Here is a 19,881-nt window from a genome sequence, read left to right on the forward strand (position 1 = left end):
GTGGATGAAAAGTCTGAAAGGACTGAATCTTCATACTGTGATATGAAAAACAGAAATGCATCTGAGAACTGCAGTGGAAAAGTTTTTGACCCAGGTATATTTTAATGGAAAGACAGAGACTGAAATTAGACTTTAATTTGATGTTAGATTTTAGATTTAATTAGAGATTAGATTTAATTTTATATTTTTATTGAGACCTTAATTTGAATAATTTAAAATTGTTATATGTATATTTTGTAGATATAACTTGTACATACTGTAAATATCTGTTTCTTTAGTTATGTTATTTATTTATACCTTATAATTGTTTCATTACGCTTTTTTTGTATCGAATTATGCTTCTGACCAAGGGTTGTACTGTCCGGGATGTGCAGTCTTTGGAAGGGGGCAGTGTTACGAAATGTACAGGCGCGGTAGGATAGCTTCCCCGCAAAGCAGTTTTAGGGTTGTCATAAAATGGCAAGGGAAGGCAGGGTTGCCACATTTGGCGAGAAATCACCCATTGGGCGACAAAATTGGCGATATACCATGGACGGTTGGAGAACTTTCTGGAACGAATTCTTACCGGTTTAGCCCAGAATGTTCCCGAACACAAGCCAAAAGCTATATAAGCCCTGCTGGTCCGCAGTCAGTCAGTGTGTCTCTCATCGAGAGTGTGTGTGCCTCGTCTAGTGAGTCAACCCCTGCGGAGTCGCTCGAGTTGACAGCCGGGCAGCGAGTGCTGAGTGGGTCATCGAGTCCACTGAAGGAGTCTGTTAGTGTATCGCGGTTAATGCATCATCGAGAGAGCGTGTCGAGCTCCGGGAAAGACTGAACTGAAGAGCCATGAGCTGTGCTCGTGTGTCATCGAGTGCATCGCAAGTTGTAGCGTGAAGAGTCTCGAAAGTACGTGGAGTTCCGAGAACGACCAAGCAGAGTCGGGAGGTGTACTCCGGAAAGCAGAGTCGGCTGCTTTGCAGGAAGCTGTCTCCACCGTGATAGTCTGATAACCTAAAGGCTGTGTTGCTGATCGTGTCAACGTGTTTATAGTAGATCTTCGACGACTGTAAAACGTGTTTTGGAGCTGTCCTGACAATACTGGCAAATTAAGTGTGTTTCGATACTTCATAAAGTGTCGTCGTTATTCACTCCAAATCTACATGAACCCTGTACGAACGTGAAGGAAGGAAATAACGCAACAACTTGTGTCAGAAGAATTAGAAAAAAACGCAACAATATATTTGATTTCTCAATTTAAGTTTCTTATTATAAAATTACTGTTACAATATAAAGTAAAATTAAATTAAAAAAATTAGAATGACATAAATAAAGTTCTACTGATTTTAATGACAATCTGGCACAGGTCATTCTTCTTCAAAAGGGAGAAATTATGGACAGCTCTTATGATAATAAGTTTATCCTTTTAAATGTTTTATTTTTCTCAGACTCAAAGCATTATAAGATCAACAGTACCTAAGAATTACTTCAATGCATTTATGAAATAATTACTCATAATTAGAAAAAGTTCCATAGTTGTAACTAACTACATGTAATAATTAATAGATTTTAAAATGTGAAAAAAGAAATAACAGGTCTGCTGCAATTTAAAGGCAGATAGGATATACTAATAACAGTGATTCCCATCACTGTATTTAAATTAATGTTTAAATGAATTTTAATAATTTTTATTGTTTTCTTCATTGCCATGCACCTTCCACAAGCTAGTGATTGCTTAATTCTTGTGTTATATGAGGGAAAACATTTACAAAAATTTTTCATTTTCTGCTGCACTATTCATAGTGCACTCCAGCAATACTCCTGAAAGCATACCTTTACATAATTTAATATTTAATTATATGCATGTAAATTATATTTTAAGATTTACATAAATTTGATCTCCTTCCTATTTTTAATACAAATTATAAAAATTGGAGATGTTAAACAAATGCAGTTGTTTGATCTATTTTCAAATCATAATAGAAAAGTATTATGTCGTGAAATTTAATTCCTTATAATTAAATTATTAATGCCTTAAAAATCTCTCAAGTTATATATCTTCTTTTATGAATTATGAATTAAAAGGTTTAATACTAACGTTATAATCACAGATATTGTTAATACTTACCATACAACACATTCTTTTGTAAAACTTTAGCCCAATACGGACCAAGCGCACAATGAATAGATCCTGTAAGTTATAAAATATTTTTTACTTTAAAAAGCATTCTATAAAAATTCAGTATGTCATATAACACCTATGTATAAAATAAAACATGAAATACTTAAAACTTAAGTTAAAAATGAATTAAACTAAGATTTAAAATGAATAAATGACATTTTAGAACATGCAGTACTTTATTGTTTTTGATAGAAATCAGATAAATTCATACTTATATGAAGTATTTATTATCTGTACAAAAACTACTAAACCACCATTTTCTGTGATTATGTGAAAGACAATTAAAACCATTAAAAATACATTTAATCGTTTAATGTATATAATATGGAACAGTAGAAAAATCAATATTTTGTGTGAAATGAGTTTTGCTTTAACCATAGCTTTTAAATATTTTAACTTTAAGAAGATTAATTTTACTAAATTTTCTCTTGAAATATTTATCCCAAACGTGTTCTTGCTCTCAAAGTTCTCCTTTGAAATAATTAAAAATTTTTAAACTCTTCATCTACAGCAAAGGTGAATACATTGGATGAAAATAATCTTTGGAACCTCCTTATGAAGGAGCATTTCCTGTCATTGATCGCAAAGATAAACATTTTACTATTAGCATACAAAGGAAGCATGTCAATGTATCCCTTGATTGCTTGAAACCAGGTAATATTTTAGTTCAAGATAACTCTCAGTTAGCAAAACCTGACCACAGCAAATTGCACAGAATGAACTCAAATTCAGATGTGGATCAAAAACACGGGTAGAACTACACATTTACCTGTCAGGTTCAAGGATTGTATCTAAATTCTTCTGATAGTGATTAACACTGCAGGGCTAATCACTAACTATTTCTTCACCTCTGTAAAGTAATTTAGTTACTGGTGGGGAAGTAGTATAGTAGCCCAGTTATTGCATGAGTAATAATTGTTTTGTAAAATTAACATTTTGTTAATATTCATATTTAATTTTTTTATGCTGAATGGCAACAAGTAGTAATATGTGATTTTATATATATATATTTTTCCTTTTTTAATTTTGATTCTATTGTTATTCAAAGTAGCAGCTTATTTTGATAGCTAAAAAATAAAAGAAGTAAACTTAGGTATTCGTTAATAATTCTTGCTGTTTCTAAATTACAATTCAGTTTAAATACTGGTTGTAGAGACTACAAATGCACCTTCCATTTGATCTTAATCTTTTATATTGGCATAAAAATCTATTTTGTGCATATGTAAATTAAAATTTGCATTCAGCTATCCAAAGTACATTTATAAATTTTTTAACGATCTAGTATTTACAGGGTGATCAGTGAATAAGCCCTGATTTCAAAATTAAATATCTCTACAACAAAGATCGATAGAATTATACTGTAAACTGTACGTTCATTAACAAAACTCTAAAAATGTTGTACAAAAGTTTAGAAAATTTAGTTACAAAAACTGTTAACAGATGGCACTCTGCATTGAAAACTCTCTGAAAGGAGCAAAAAAATAAATAAATAAATAAATTGAAGCAGCCTTTGCAATCAAAATACAATTTTTTCAAAATGTTCACCGTTCGAAACCATGAGGTGGCGTAAACGAATAATGAAATTTGACATCCCGTCTTGCGATGTCTCAACGGAAATGGAATCGCATGCAACACCAATCAACGATTCAAAGTCATCTAGAGTAGCGGGATTGTTTCAATAGACAGTGTCTTTCAATGCGCCCCACAAGGACTCAGATCGGGAGAATATGGAGGCCAAGCTATTCCTGTGTCAGTAAATTGCAGATAATCTAACGCAATTACTCTATTTCCAAAGTATTCATGAAGAATGAGAAAAACTTTATCTGTTCGATGTGGTCAAGCCCCATCTTGCATGAACCAGCCGATACCTGGTCGATCCTCCAACGCTAGTTGAGTATTGACAAATTGTTCCAAAATTGTAATGTTCAGTAGTTCGCTTCTTGTACAAAAAATGGTCCGATAATGCAGCTGGCGCATACCGCAGCCCATACAGTAACTTTAGGCGAATGCAGTGCTTTCTCTTCACACAAATGAGGATTTTCGGTACCCCCAAATCTCCAGTTTTGTTTATTAACGATCCCATTCAAATGAAAATGTGCCTCATCTGTGAACCAGATGCAGCTCACATCAAATCTGTCATTGTCGACGATTGTTAGAATCTGATTCGCAAAGTCAACCCTTTGTTGCACAGCTTTCATGGGTTTGGCGTGATGACTTTGGATTTTGTATGGAAACAGCCGTAGGCTATTTTTTAATATTTTTTGCATGCTCGTGTACTTCAAACCTGTCTCTGATGCCATCCGTCAAATGCTTTTCCTAGGATTTTGCTGAACAGTTCCAGAAACTTTGACTGCACTTTCAGGAGTGACTACAGTTTGCCTAGGCCCAACGTTTCTCTTTCGATCATCAACCACGCTGCCAGTCCGTTCAAATTTTGCAAAGAGAATGCAAATGGATTTTGCATCGGGTCCAACTGGAACATTAAATCGGTTTTGAAAACTGCGACGTGTTGCCGTAGGGCTGTGTTCTAATCGGTGAAATTCCAGAACCAAAAAAACACATTGTTCAATGGAATACATTATTTCACTTTCTACACTAGCCTTTTTTCACTAGCCAACAGTCGTACTGATCACTTTCAAATTCAAAGCACATTTTTAAAGGCATTTTCACATTCATTGCGATTAGAGCGCCATCTGTTAACGATTTTCGTAACTAAATTTTCTAAACTTTTATACACCATTTTTACAGTTTTGCTAATAAATGTACAGTTTACCTCATAATTCTATCGACCTTTGTTGCAGAGATATTTAATTTTGAAATCAGGGCTTATTCGCTGATCACCCTGTACATGAAGGTGTAGGTGGCTTCGAAGGGAGTGTGATTGAAGTATCAATCTTGGCAGTTTCTGCTACAAAAATAAAGGCCGATTTAAGATGATCAATGCTTACCACTGTCTCTTTATTACCGATAAGTATATGATAGGTCTTGGATGTGCGACCTAGAACCAGATGTTGGCCTTTATAAGTAGGCTCCAAAGACTTTTTGATGCATCACACTTTAAAAGCACATGCAATGATTTAGTGAACTCTTTGGGAATAAACACAAGTCCTGAAGAATGTAAACTTGTTGGTGTAGGAGCTAATGCAGCCATAGTTTCACGCAATTGTCTGAGAACACATGAGCCTCGACACTGATTGATTTTATTGGAGGGTTTGTAAAATCTCCAGGTAAACATAAGTTGACACCATAGACATTTCAGCACTGGAAGAACCCAGATCCTCTGTAAAAGCCATTCTTAATCCTAAGAGCACTGTGAGAAGAACAGCAACCTAGTGAACAGGAAGGAGTATGGCATCTAATGGCCGTTTAAGAGAGCAATGAAACGTGCTATATTTTGATTGTGCTGCAGAAAACGTTTTTGTAAAGAATGCCAGTGGTTTCCATGCTTCTTCTATAAGCTGTTGCAAAACTGCACCCATGGCTGAATTAGATGCGTCAACCATTACTGCTAATGGATGCTTAGAAGGGTAACTAAGAGCTGTTGCCGACACTAGGTCCTCTTACATTGTACAAAGGCTGTGCAAGCTTCAGCTGACCAAATAATTGGCCGTGTATCTTTCTTTTTGCTGCCAATCAAATATGCATGCAAAGGCGCCTGCTTTGCAGCGGCATGAGGAAGGAAGCGATGAGAAAAGTTCAACAAGGCCAGAAGACGGCACAACTCCAGGACAGTTTTGGGGTTCTGGGAAATTTTGTATTGCAGTTATCAATAAGTGGGCGAACAACATCCAAGGAAACCTCGTGACCAAGGAATGACACTTGAGATTTTCCGAAAACACATTTTGATGAAGTGACAACTACACCATAGGACTGAAATTGGTCAAGAACTAAATGAAGGTGTTCAATGTGCTCATTTTTATTTGTCAAAGCTATATCATCGAAATATGGCACACAAAAATCAAGTCATGAAGGGCTTCATTTACAAAACGCCGAAACGTTTGTGCAGCGTTACACTACTCAAAAGTCATAACAGAAAATTCAAATAATCCAAAAGGAGTTATGACAGCAGTTTTGGGTACATCAGATGGATTGACTGGAATCTGATTATAAGCACAAGTTAAATCTAAAGTAGAAAAAACACTTTTGCCTTCCAAGACTTGCATGCAACCTTGAATATGAGGAATCGAATATCTGTCAGGCAAAGTAACTGCATTAAGACATCAGTAGTTCCCACAAGGACCAGGGGTGTTTGTGGGACCCCAAAAAAATCCCCTGAAACTTTTACGGACTTACTACCGACATTTTGGAGTTTCGAGAAGGGGGGAGAGAAATGAAAAATTACAATTATGAAGTATTGAATGACCTAATTATAAAAGCTCAATGAATTACTTTTTTGCAAAATTAATAACCATAAATTTTCAAACATATAAACTACTATATTTTATGTAAATATTTTAAATTACCTGAATTAATTCTTTAAAAAAAAATTATCTAATTTCTGCTGCTTTTTTTTATTTTCTGATGTTTGTAGGCTTGTCTTTCTTTTGTGGTGAACTTCATAATTGCAGGAAGGTTGACTTTTATTTTCCTCATTTACAGTTGAAGAAATTTCCTCGAGAACTGCACATGCAGAGGTAGAAGCAGTTTGCTTTTCTGCTAATGTAGAAGGTTTTTCAGAGACTTTTATAGGTGACTCATCTGAAATACATGTTTTTAAGTCCTCTTGATATGTTTTCCAACTTCTGTTCATATTCAGTAAGAGATCTTTGTGAATTGGATCAGTCATTGGATTTTTTGAGCCATATTTTTCACATGAGGTTTCTTTAGAAGCCATTAAATCATATTTAATAGTCTGCACTGCATCTAGGGAATCAATCTTAAGAGAGGTTCTATAGTCAGTGACAAGTGTATCCATTAAGTTGAATGCACTTTCCACTAATGGGCCATGGAAGCAGCTAAGGCAGGCTTTGACCAATTTAGCCAATGTAGGATACTTATAATCATTTGTGAAATCATCTTTTAAATTAAAAACTTTAGACCAATATTTATCAATTGTACACTTGACTTGATTTCCACTTTCATCAGATGTGTAGAGCATTTCTTTGGTGATATCAATATCACTCTAGTATAACCTTATTTCAGCTTCTACTTTTGACTTTTCATTATCACTAAAAATATGGGACATAAAAGATGATAATTTTTCAAAAGCTAATATTGTACTGGTTTTACCTCTTAGCTCTGGATCTAATGCTGTAAAACTAATTAGATATGAATTTTTTAAGGGTAATTTCTGTTTCACATGCTGTGCTGTATTAGTATAAGCTTTCATCAGAGAAATTTGCAATTCTTTTGCTATTGGATGATTTTTTGATAATTTCTTCAGGAGAGTGAAAGCTTCTGCACCAGTAAATATTACTTTGCTATGTAGATGGAATTCTGGATTTGTGACATCAACCTTTAATAAATCATTATAAGATGTGCACTCTATATTTTCTGGCTTCATAAAAAAAAGAGAAAAATTTTGCCATCAATTTATAAATACTGGAATGTATTAAATGAAGCATTGTTTTTTTTTTTTTTTTTTTTTTTTTTTTTTTTTTTTTTTTTTTTTTGTTTCAAATAATTTAATATATGTGTTGAACTCTGGTAATACTGCTGAATATAATGCCATATGCAATAAAGTTTTGTTTTGCATAACAAATAACCCTTTTAGTATTCTTTTTTTCCGAGCTAAAGCATCCTTTGTGAGTTGTTGGGAATGCAAGCAAGAATACACCCCTTCAACAATTTTTTTCTGAGCTGCAGAAATATTTCTTTTATTGTATACAGTTTCAGTTATATACAGTTGTATACAGTTTCAGTTTAAGAAAAATAATCCCCTTTATCAGTTTTATCCAAGTAGTGAAAATAAAATGCAATAAGAGCATCCCACAGATCTTTGATTCTTTCTAAAACACATAAAATATATACCCACCTATGGTCTGGTCTCTTCAAGGGCTTAAGTTTTTTAATGGCAAGAGATTCACAGATTTTGAACAAATTTTCTCTTTTACTGCAGCTTTTCATATCAAAATAGATGTCATCAAACAAATCTTCTTAGTATCTATCAAAACATGAAGCAAATTTTTTTGCACAGTTATTAGCTGTGTGACATGTGTCACCATCAATATCTAATAAGTGGGGTGCTTTGTTTGATCGTAGTCTGGTTTCAACACCCTTTTCTTTCCACGCATGGTTTTACATGAGTCCATTAATACACTAATTAAGTTTGCCCATGGAATATTATTATCTTCAATAGTATTAACAACTGCTTTAAAAACAGCTTCTGAATTGCAAGATTCCATCTTTAGAGATGCAAAATGATGAACTACAACTTCATTTTGATTGTTGTCATAAAACTGCACCAATATTGCCAGTATACTTTCTTGAGCATTGCTAGTACTTTCATCCAAATTTAGAGAAAATGGAGTCTCCTTTAAAGTTTTAATGATATTTTCCTTAATAGTTTTTGCGAGCCCATATTTCATCTTATAACATGCAGTAGTTCTGGACATTTCCAACGAGTTTAGTGCCATCTTATCACGGCTCAACTGTTTGCAGAGTTCAATTAAATTGGGAGCTACATTGAAAGAAAGAGAATTCTCGGCGATAAACGAAATTATTAATACCTCTTGGCGTGCTTTTCTTGTCACTATATTTAATGGTTGAGCATCAGTCTCCAGTAAGTCATCAATATTTTTTGAATTAGCATAATTACTTAAAGTCATTGAATGTCTAATGCACTTTAAATATTTTATGTGAGTCACAATTTTAGAATGATTTGTGTAAGCCTTGAATCCTTCCCCACCATACTTCAGCAGTGAGTTACAAAAAACACAATATGCTTGTCCAGCAACATTTATTTTCTTGCACCATGTGCCGATGGTATCCCCATTACCATCTCTCCATTCAATCTAATTCCACCTAAATGCATTCCGGACACCTTCTTCTAAGTGTATAATATCACTATTTATATCGAGAAATTTCATAGTGAAATTCTCTTGCGTATATAAATAAAAAAATATTTCAATAAACGAAACGAAAAATGGAGTAATGCACCCAGGAGTTTCAGTCTAGGTATAGACCCTTGTTTAATTGGTGCGACTTTCGTTTTAGCAACCACCAAATTGACTTCATTCTGTCGTGAGATGTTGGTTGAACACAGTAGATAACAGCAGCGTAAGCAGATTCTAACACGTCACAAAAACCATGCAGATAGATGTTAGACATAGTTTGAAGCCACCTCGAAATTTTAGCATTGCTGAGAACCTTAAGATCTTCTTGAAGTCGTTGCAACTTCTCTTCCCATTCTTTAGGCAGTGGGGCATCCCAGTCAAGTTTTAAAAACCACAACTGCTGATAAAACATTTTCAATTTGACTGTGGCAATAGCAAGCCAAGAAGATCAAAGATTTTAGAAAATTGAGAAATGAACCTTCTTTTAGTAATTTCAGTCCCGAAGTTCATAGAAATCTTAAATAAAAATACATCTTCTGTAGAGTTCCAAAAGAGCTATAAAGTTTTGGCACAGTCATCTGAGTCAACTTCCACATCACCTTCTTCATAATTATTAATGGATAAATGTTTGAAAAGCTTAGGGCAGTTTGATCTCCATTTCCTTAAATTGAATCCATGTTTCTCTAATAACTGTGAAAGCCTAGAGCATAGGTCAACTGCTTCCTCTAAACTGTTTGATCCAGATAAACAATCATCTACATGGAAATCATTTTTAAGAACGGAAGATACATGAGGATGATCCTGTTCTGCATCCAAAGCAATTTGCCACAAACATAGTGTCGCTAAAAATGGTGCAGATGCAGTGCCATAAGTAACTGTACATAATTTATATGTCTGCATTTTTGAATTAACAGATTCTCTCCAAACAATGCTTTGTAAATGTTGATCCTCATTATCTACTAAAGTCCTCATTATCTGACATAGAAAAAATTTAAAAATTTATCTACTAATAAATTTTTTCTATGTCAGCAGAAAAAGCTATTTTATTTCTACGAAAGTTGAGCAATATTGAAAATACAGGTATATCTCGTTGTAGTGTTGCACCTACCCCTAAAAGAGAGTTCAAAGAAATTGAATTTTTAGGTTTAGATGATCCGTCAAATACTACGAAGTTTAGTGGTAGAGCTACTTGGTTTAACAACAGAATGATGCGGTTGATAATATACTTGATTATTTCAGTCTGAACAACTGGATCCATATGATTTAAAGTTTCATATTCTTGCATGAACTCCTTGTATTGCTTACCAAGTTCTTTATCTAAATCAAATTTTCTTTCCATGGACAGAAGACGGGAAATAGCCAAAGGTTTGGAGTCGCCTTACTCTTCAGCTTTACTGAAAATGGGCAGTCGAACAACAAATCTACCATTTTCATTTACTCGATAGTTTTTTTTTAAATGCTTCTCACAAAACTCTCTAACACAACTCTGTGCTTTAGTTGTGTTTTGTGGACAAGCATATGTGTGGGGGGGGGACGCAGCGGCGCGGAATGAATTGGAAGTTGATCTGTCAGCACTATCCTTATTTTCAGGGCAGATGTTTTTATTTTATTTGGCTTATAATTCCTTACTAAATGTAGTATTTCATCTCGATGTGCTCCATCTTTGATATGATTTAAATCAAATTCCTCGTCATTATAATTCGCTTCCGATAGCGAAGAAAGTGACACAGAGGTTATTGAAAATGAAAAAATTTTGATTGACAAATTAGTCGGTATTCTCGACACAGGAATTATAGGGCTTGAACAGCGGAACTTTGTAACTGAACAAGAAATTATGTCTGTTTATAGAATTAAAGAGAAAGTATTATCACATAAAAAACGAAGCAACCTAAACTACTTACATTGAAAGAAATGTTTAATAAAGTAAACAAATAAATATTAACCTTTTTTTTTTTTTTTTTTTTTTTTTTTTTTTGTAAATTTTGATACCTTTTAGATCATAATTGTTCTTTATTTCGTAAATTACGGTTTCATATTTTTAATTTTATAATTTCTGCATGCCATCTTACCAGATTTAAACTGATGATCTATAATCTGGAAAAATCGATAATCCGGAATCGCCGAACTCCCGATGAGTCCAGATTAACGACTTTTGACTGTATTGGGCGCGAAACAGCAGCTATGACAAATGGCCATTGAAATTTGCGATGCAAACCTAAGTCTAAAGATATTAATATATCTCCAAATGTTGCGATTTTTGATCGATTAGCTGCAAACAAGTTTAATTTTCTCGCTGGATGTTTTGATTCGGCAAGAGAGAGAGGTGCGACTGAAATGTCCGCACCTGTATCGACAGTGCCTGCCTGACAATTTATCAGTTACAAATAATCAACTAATGCACTGGCAGAGTTCATAGCCACATTTTAGTTAAAAAAATAAGCACCTATAAGCACTTTTCAAGCACATTTTAAGGGAAAAAATGCACCTGTCTAATTACATTACACACAACTGCATAACCTTAAAAGAAAAATTAGACTTGTAATTTAAAATATGAGCAATGCAATATTTATTAAGAGAATAAGCATTACCTCAACAATGGAAAACAATTAACTTTTTTTTAAATTTTAAATGACAGTTCAATTTACAGAATTAGTTTACAATGAGAGAGAAAAAAAAAACTATGCAGAACTAAACTATATTACAAAATTTAATGATGATATTTCAGTTGAAAATATAGAAAATAAATAATAATAAGCCATATTAATTGTATTCATTTGGCACCTAATAATAAATACAATTTATTTTCCCACTCATATTAATATTTAAATATTTAATTTAACTTAAATCAAAATTCTGAACATTTTCTAAATTTTCATTGCATAACAGTTTTCCCTTAACATATATTCCAAGCAAAGTAATTTAAGTAAAAAAGAGGCACAATAAACAACTTTTCTTTCTTATATGCAACGTCAGATGGTGAATCATACTCCCGAAAATTGCTTTCCCCCCTTCCTCTGCATTAACGTAACCTATGGTGCGCGCGAGAGTACAGACAGGTGCACGTCGTTCTATTGGCCAAAGAATTGCGAAAACGTAGAAAATTCCGGTACATTCGGTACTCTTTTCTTCCCACCCAAATACTACAAAGTACAAAAAGAAAAAACAAAAAGAGGAGTGGGGGAGATTGTAGCTGTTCTTTAAATTTATGCTAAATAAATGATTTTGACATTTCGATATGTGCATCATATAAAAACCAACGGAACTGAGAAATATTCTGCTTAGAAAGCACAGTAAAACTCTTTTAAGTGTGCATAATCAAATCTCAGACTGAACATCAAAATTAATTATCAATGCAAAATACCGCAAACGTTATTGCGCAATACGTGCGGCGTAATTCTTCCATATGTGATATTACGCAATCGGAATCAACACCTGCCGGTATTCAGAGAAAAAAGAACTAAATAAAGGAAAAGAAAGAGACTTACTAATCTGGGGTGTTTCTGATTCTAATTTTCAACAGACTGTAGTAAATTTCCGGAATAGAATCAATTTTCACTTGGGTTGGGTAGACCGCAAAAACTTTTAGTCCTGTACAATCCAGATTGGACAGTGACAAAAAAAAAGTCCGCTGCTTCAATATTAGAGATTTTGCGGAGAAACTCCGTACTGTATAATGTATTGGCAAAGAAAATGAAATTATTTTGACTATTCGATTACTTTCCTTTTATTTAAGCCATTCCGCATATTATTCCTTAGAAAGCTAATCTGTGTAAAAACACACCCATTTTTGGAAGTTTATCTATACTTCAGCAGTTACTGCAACTATATTATTATAAATATTCATACATATGCTCATAATATAAGCATAACGATCATAGTAAACACGAATATGAACTGACCACGCGGAACGAGAATGCAAATTATTAAAATCTTGATAGAAATTCAAACGTGTGTAGTATTTGGGTGGGAAGAAAAGAGTACCGAATGTACCGGAATTTTCTACGTTTTCGCAATTCTTTGGCCAATAGAACGACGTGCACCTGTCTGTACTCTCGCGCGCACCATAGGTTACGTTAATGCAGAGGAAGGGGGGAAAGCAATTTTCGGGAGTATGATTCACCATCTGACGTTGCATATAAGAAAGAAAAGTTGTTTATTTAGTTTCGGCTTTGGTACGGGGAAAAAATGTGCGTTCATTAAAAACAAAGGATTAAAAAAAAAGCACTAAAAGCAAAAAAATAAGGACTTTAAAGAAAAAGTAAGCACCTATAAGGGCCTTTATATTTCATTTTCAAATATAAGGACTTATACGCACTTGTAAGGACCGCTACGAACCCTGACTGGCCACTGTCACTCGTGGCTTCGAGTGACGGCCCATTCAATTTAAAGAGGTTTGTTGGAATGTGCATGCAGACATACACCTATGCACTTTATCACCAAATCGTACGTGATAGAAACAAATTCCTTTTTTCTCACTGAACTGTGTGCATTGGTAGTTCCTATTGTGTCGGTTACTTGACTTTGATCAACCGCGTGGGTGATACTGAGATCATGTCTGTAAAGCTGCGACCTGCAATGATAATTTCTGGATTTGTTGCTGGAGTGATGAAATATCAACACTGAGATGCTAAACTTGATTTATTGCTTGTAGCTGGAGAACATAATGAATTTTATCTGTCATCTGGGCCAACTGGTGTAGATTCTCATTACTAGTGGCAAGAATAGCCTGGATATTGCTCAGGAGGCGTTTGAGCCACAATGATTGTAAAACATTCAATTTAAAATTGTAAAGTTCCTGCATTTTTGATAATAACTATGATGGGTGCATATCGCCAAGTTGCAAGTCCTGCAGCAGCTCCTTTAGTTTAGTATTTTCAGACTCCTCATATACCGAAATTAATTTATTTTTCAACTCCTCATATTTGTTACCTTTGGTTTCAGCAATACCTTGCAGACTGACTGTAGAATTTCGGTGTCGAGGGCAGAAGTTGTGGTATAAAATTTTGTGTCATCATGTGTTATATCTCCAAGCTTGAATTGTGCATCTAATTGAAAAAAACCAAAGATTGGGATCATTAAGGCAAAATGGGGTGGATTTACAGTAACACGAGCCATTTGCTTGTCATCAGTCGTTGGGGGATCACTAGTAGACATTTCAATAATACATATAAATAAACACATATGAAAAAAAATGGTTCAGTTCATGAATGCGCTCATAATGCACGTGAAGCACTAAATACATATAAATAAACATTGATGAAAATAAAATGATGCAGTTCAGGACGAATTATAGTCCACTACCTTTTAATTTGGCCGCCACTGTAGAGTCGTTAAAATTTTTGATGAAGGAGACATGAAAAATGTGCAATGCCCTTACCGGAACTTGAACCCCGGACATCTCAAATATGAATGCTTCCAATTACACCATAAAGAAATGCGGAAAGGAGGGAGAAAATACTTCATAACTTCATTTATTTTTCCCCATTTATGCTGTGAATCTGTTTGGAAATTTTATATATCTTGCCATTTAAATTTTGTAAATGCAATTTACAGAGTTGTAACCAGTTTCATGTTTACTGAAAAATGACTATTGAGAAAAAAATATACTGAAGTACAAAGATTGTTTTCTGTCTTTCCTTTCCGTTTAATATATGCCTTGCCTTTGAATCTTGAGATTTATTGTTGAAGTATTCTAACAAAATGAAAATCTTTGTTTTTTGGGAGGTAGTGTTGTTACCTGAAGCTAAATGATACTATATATTCCTAGTTCAGATAAGACTTTCAGAGTGAAATAAGTTTTTCATAATGGAAGATTATAATAATACTAATTTAATTTTGCATGTTGTCCTTTTTTGAAGCATCATTCATTAATTTGTTTTAAAGACATATATTAATTTATTTAAGTAAGCTAAAATATCTATTAAAAATCACCCAATCAATTATTTTCAAATTCTATGCTACCTGCCTTCACATTTTTTGCTCATGTTTTGGGTACACAAAAGAAGATGATTTTTATCCGAGTTAACTTGAGGGCCTGAGTTAATTAACTAATCTCTAAGGGCTACATGTGACCACATTTTGGATCTATAGTATCTCACTGACAATCAGTGCAATTGAAGCTTTGTGTTAACCAACACAGAACTTAAAGCACATTAGACATTTCTATAGTCATTAGATATTTTTTTGAGATCAGAAGTATGCTTTAAGTCATTAATTTGTCAATACAGATCAAGTAAGACAAAGCCAGTTCATTCATAATGATGAATAAGGTCTTGGTATTTTTAGCCTACTTTTTTAAAGCCTTATTTCTAAAGCTTAAATGTTGCGGAGATCTCTTTCTTTTTTAGAAGTTAATCATCTGCAAACAAAAACATAGCCTGTTTCATATTAGTATCTTTGTATATTTTAATACACCTTGCATTTGATCTTATCTAACATCTATTTTTATGCTAATAAATAAAACTTATATTCAGTTATTTAAATAACTGCTAAATTAAATACCGCCTCATAAACTTGACTAATGCAGACTGAGGGATGATCAGTTACTAAAATGTTGAGTTTTAGAGAAGGGAAGGATGGGTTATGCATAAGATTTCTTTCAATACTTAAATCCGTGGTAATTTTGTTAATGTCTCTTTATCCAGTCTCCGTAGGCATTCAGTTTTATTTCTATTGCCTTCCTGATTGTTTCATTTCTGCTCATTCAACATTTCCACTAGCACAGACAACATAACACTTGCAAACTTGGATATAAACTAAGAAATGCTATCCAGAATGAAGCAAAGATTTAGCTTACAATAGGTACGGTCATAAAATTTCAGGCAAGCCTGCTAACACCTTGAAACAAAAAAGAATGTGAATGGCAATCGACTTAGGTCCTGTGTTACCGCAAGAAGGACTGGGGTAGATTGAAACTGTACAAGAAAAAACAAAAACCTGTCACCATATTCGTTATAACAAGTTTAAAGAAACTGTGTCACAAAGTGAGAAAAATTGCAAAATTAAGCAAACAAATTTTTAAACAGAATGAGAAAACATGTAGCTACTCATATCCATAAATATGTACTGCAGAAATCATTTACCGACTCCCAGTAAGTCATAGTCAAATTATACCGAAAGTTGAGTAATCATGAATTGAGTTTAAGGACTATACTGTATTAATTTTTCGACAGTCTAATATTCATATTTCCTAGATATCTCCATTTTCCTTATTCCATTTGACTACTGCAAACTATGAAATTCCCCCTACAGGCAGATTCCAATCTGGTTTGAGAACCCCTGGTATACATAATGCGAAACAGGTTTAGGTATATATTAATTATTTACATGAAAATTATAACAGGTGGTACTATAAAAACAATGAATAAGATATAAAAATATACCACAAACAGGATCTTCTGATACACCAAACCATGGCGCAAAATAACGAGACATAAAGTCATAACTGTTCCCATCACTATCCAGACAGTCATCTTTGCCCAATCCTTTAAGAGTCACAGCAACACCTATTACATCAGAAACAGCAGCCAAAAGTTCAGAATCTTTTGGTTTCAACTGTTCCAGTTGCCCCCTGAAAATTAAAAAAATATTCAATGATGAGATGAGTTGTTAAAAAGTTAAGAGAAATTTACATTGACCATAACTAATTTTTAATGTAACAAAGGGCAAATAAATAACAGTATTTTCATCAATTCATTTAAAGAATTATTTGAATTACTAAAAACAAATGAACGATACATTATATAAAGCAACTTTAGAAATAATTTGTAGAGTCATTCGGTTATTTTGAAGCAGGAGACATGTAAAATGTGCAGTGCCCTCGCCAGAATCATGGATGCATATATGTGTTGAACCATGGATCTCTCGAATAGACATGGAATATGCTTCCAATTACACCACAAAGGTACACAGAAAGGAGAGAAATATCTTACAAATTTATTAACATAATTCTTGAGCCAATATTCTTATATAAATGCGTAGGGATCTTAATTAATATGTAGGGTTAATTAACCAGTTTTTATAATTTCAGTCTTCACAATAACTTCTCTTTTCTGTATTACTGACCAAAATGCAAATTAGTACTGAGTATTTAAGCCGAGTTTTTTTTCTTTTGGCTCTGAAAGAGTGTTTCTGGACAATGTGTGCATGCTATATAGTTAGTTTCCGCCAACTTTAATAGTTGTAAATATTTGACTTTGTTGTCATCTTGCTGCAAACACTTTAAAACCTGACATGCTGATAAATTTATTGAACCAGCTTCTAGATGATTATTCAACTGCATAGTCTTTGACTACTAAGTTTAATTTAAATCTAACTGTTATGTTTATTTGCATTACTATGGGTTGTGATTATTGTAGCACAAAAGTGTGCACTATATTCTTAGTTCTGTTTAAATAAAAAGGTTATTGTGATCTTTCTAAGACTTTGTCATTATGGCTCTAGCACACATGATGTAAATGATTATAGGATTTAAGTAGCATTACCAGATTAGTGAAACCTTTAAATTAATAATTACATTTAATTAATATTATTATTTTACTTAAAAATTAATTTTATTTATTCAATTAGTGTCTTTTTCAAACTGAGATGCAAAATACTAAAAACCAATCCTTATGAACCTAAATCGCATTTGTTTTTTATTGTTGTTTTGGCTGAAAAAAATAGAATAACTTAAAAACAATACATTCTGAACAATATTTATTAAAAAGAAAAGTATAAAAAATTTTGCTGTAATATCAAGTATCTGCAACTTGCTTATTATGTCAGTTGTCACGGTCCCATCCCTTCTCAGTACTTCATTCACCTTAGTTAGGACTCTGTGGATTAATTCTGTACATCTTAGCAGGCTTCATTATCATGGACAATACGATCATGGACATGGCAAATCACTTGTTCTTATGGATGTAAGAAGTCTGAATTTGTTTTTCACTTGTTCAATTTATGCTTTGGTTATTTTACAGTATAATTCGCAACAACTTAGCCATTCTACAAGGGCTAGGGTTCTCGTTAACCCAGGCACCCTGGTGTTACACCACTTCACTTCGTGTTCTTACTACTTCAGGTAGTATTGATGATACTTAAGGTAGTACTTCTTACTACTTCAGATTTCCCTTCAACTACTTCAGGTTTGCAATCACAGTTACAGATACCTGTATCTGCAGGTAACAGGGTTATCCAGATCACGTCATTGTTTCCTGCATATTTAGCTGCCTATAACTGATCTCAATGCATATAGGCATTATGTCCTCAGAGCTTAGGTGCAATGGCAATAGTTATGCAACAAAATCAATGCTTTGATGACCTTAGGACAAGAGACTGTTGCTACTGTGTACTACACAGTATATGCATATCATGCTATTTTTCTGCTATATAATTAACAGCCATTCAGACCATAATTTAACTTTCTGATACAGTGTATCAATTTTGTTGTTTTCTGTATTACTGGTACATTTACATTACGTCTGCACAATATGATACATATTATAGTGCTTTGTCTTCTTAAGTGAGGTGCATATTTTTGTGTTTTTCATGTAATTAAAAGTACAACTGGCTACAGTATTCTTATAACTAAATTTTTTTATGTGTTATGTGTTTCATTTCAATATCCACGATTTCATTTTTTACCCCATTTATTTTGCCTCTACACTATATATTTCTAAAGTTCTTAATATCTGCATCATATGGCATCTTTAACACCTGTCTGCATCATAACTTAGCTGTAAGCCACAGTATTGCAATTCTACTAAGCTTTTGTTCTATGTGGTGCATATATGTGTTTCTATGTCATATGCTACAAGATCCAAAATCCAGATCACCAGCACAGAACAAACAATTCTCCTTTTCACAAAGTTTAGGATGGAAGATCTAATACTCAACCAAAAGCACAGGTGTGACATAACTATAATTTTTCTTCTGAGATTATTGCACACCAATTTGGAACACCTACTGGCTAGGGAATCAAAAAGCTAATGAAATACTTGTATATTGATTAACATTTGTATTCATGGTGGCCAAGATCACATTTCTGGCTCTTCAGGGGGGTGGGGGATTAGTATTTTTCTACCTAACCTAAACAATAAGAGAAGCCAAAACGTTGCTAAGTCCACATGTCATCTTACCAAATTTATTCTGATGATTAAACTGATGATTAATTAAACTGATGATCTAAAATCCAGAAATATCCAAAATCTGGAATTATCAGTCTCGATAATTCTGAATCTCGTCTTTTGTACTGTAATTCAGTCTCTCTATACATATGTGAACTATTGTTAGCATTATTTTGCAATTATTAAATCTTAGGATATGCACTATAGTATAAAAATATCAAATTGCAAACAATTAATCTTAGTAAGTATCACTGCATATATAAATGTCATAATTATATCTGCTTAAATGTGTTTTATTTGCTTATATGTGATTTATGCATCTATTAGTGTTTTTTGTATTTAATATAAGTACTTAAGTAATTACATTCCTTTATGCACCTAACTGTGATTTATACATTTATATGCGTTTTATTTATTAAAAGTGTTGATGCATATATATGTAAAGATATTTTTAAATCAATTGATTAAATTAAATTCTAATCATATTACTTAATAATGTGCTGGTGATTATCTACCTAAATTGCATCCCTGTTCCTAAAATTTTGGCGAAATCCTTTCTTTATTATAAATTATACTAACTTGTTGGCGTCCACCAAATCACCAAACTCATAAATCTGTCATA

The 19,881-nt window shown here is 33.3% G+C and overlaps 1 protein-coding gene across 2 annotated transcripts in view; it reads right to left on the reverse strand.

The window, feature by feature from the left end:
• LOC118195284 (phenazine biosynthesis-like domain-containing protein 1) overlaps positions 1-19,881 on the reverse strand; it is a 78,582-nt gene that overhangs the window by 11,997 nt on the left and 46,704 nt on the right. For both annotated transcript variants that reach the window (XM_085813038.1, XM_085813039.1), the window contains exons 7-8: positions 16,536-16,723; positions 2,105-2,167 (exon numbers count right to left, since the gene is read on the reverse strand). In XM_085813038.1, coding sequence (XP_085669164.1) covers positions 2,105-2,167; positions 16,536-16,723 — 251 coding nt within the window. The remainder of the gene's footprint in view (positions 1-2,104; positions 2,168-16,535; positions 16,724-19,881) is intronic.

The sequence above is a fragment of the Stegodyphus dumicola genome, chromosome 3 (assembly GCF_044657685.1).
Source record: "Stegodyphus dumicola isolate Sdum_Otavi_A_Nest chromosome 3, ASM4465768v1".
Taxonomy (NCBI): domain Eukaryota; kingdom Metazoa; phylum Arthropoda; class Arachnida; order Araneae; family Eresidae; genus Stegodyphus; species Stegodyphus dumicola.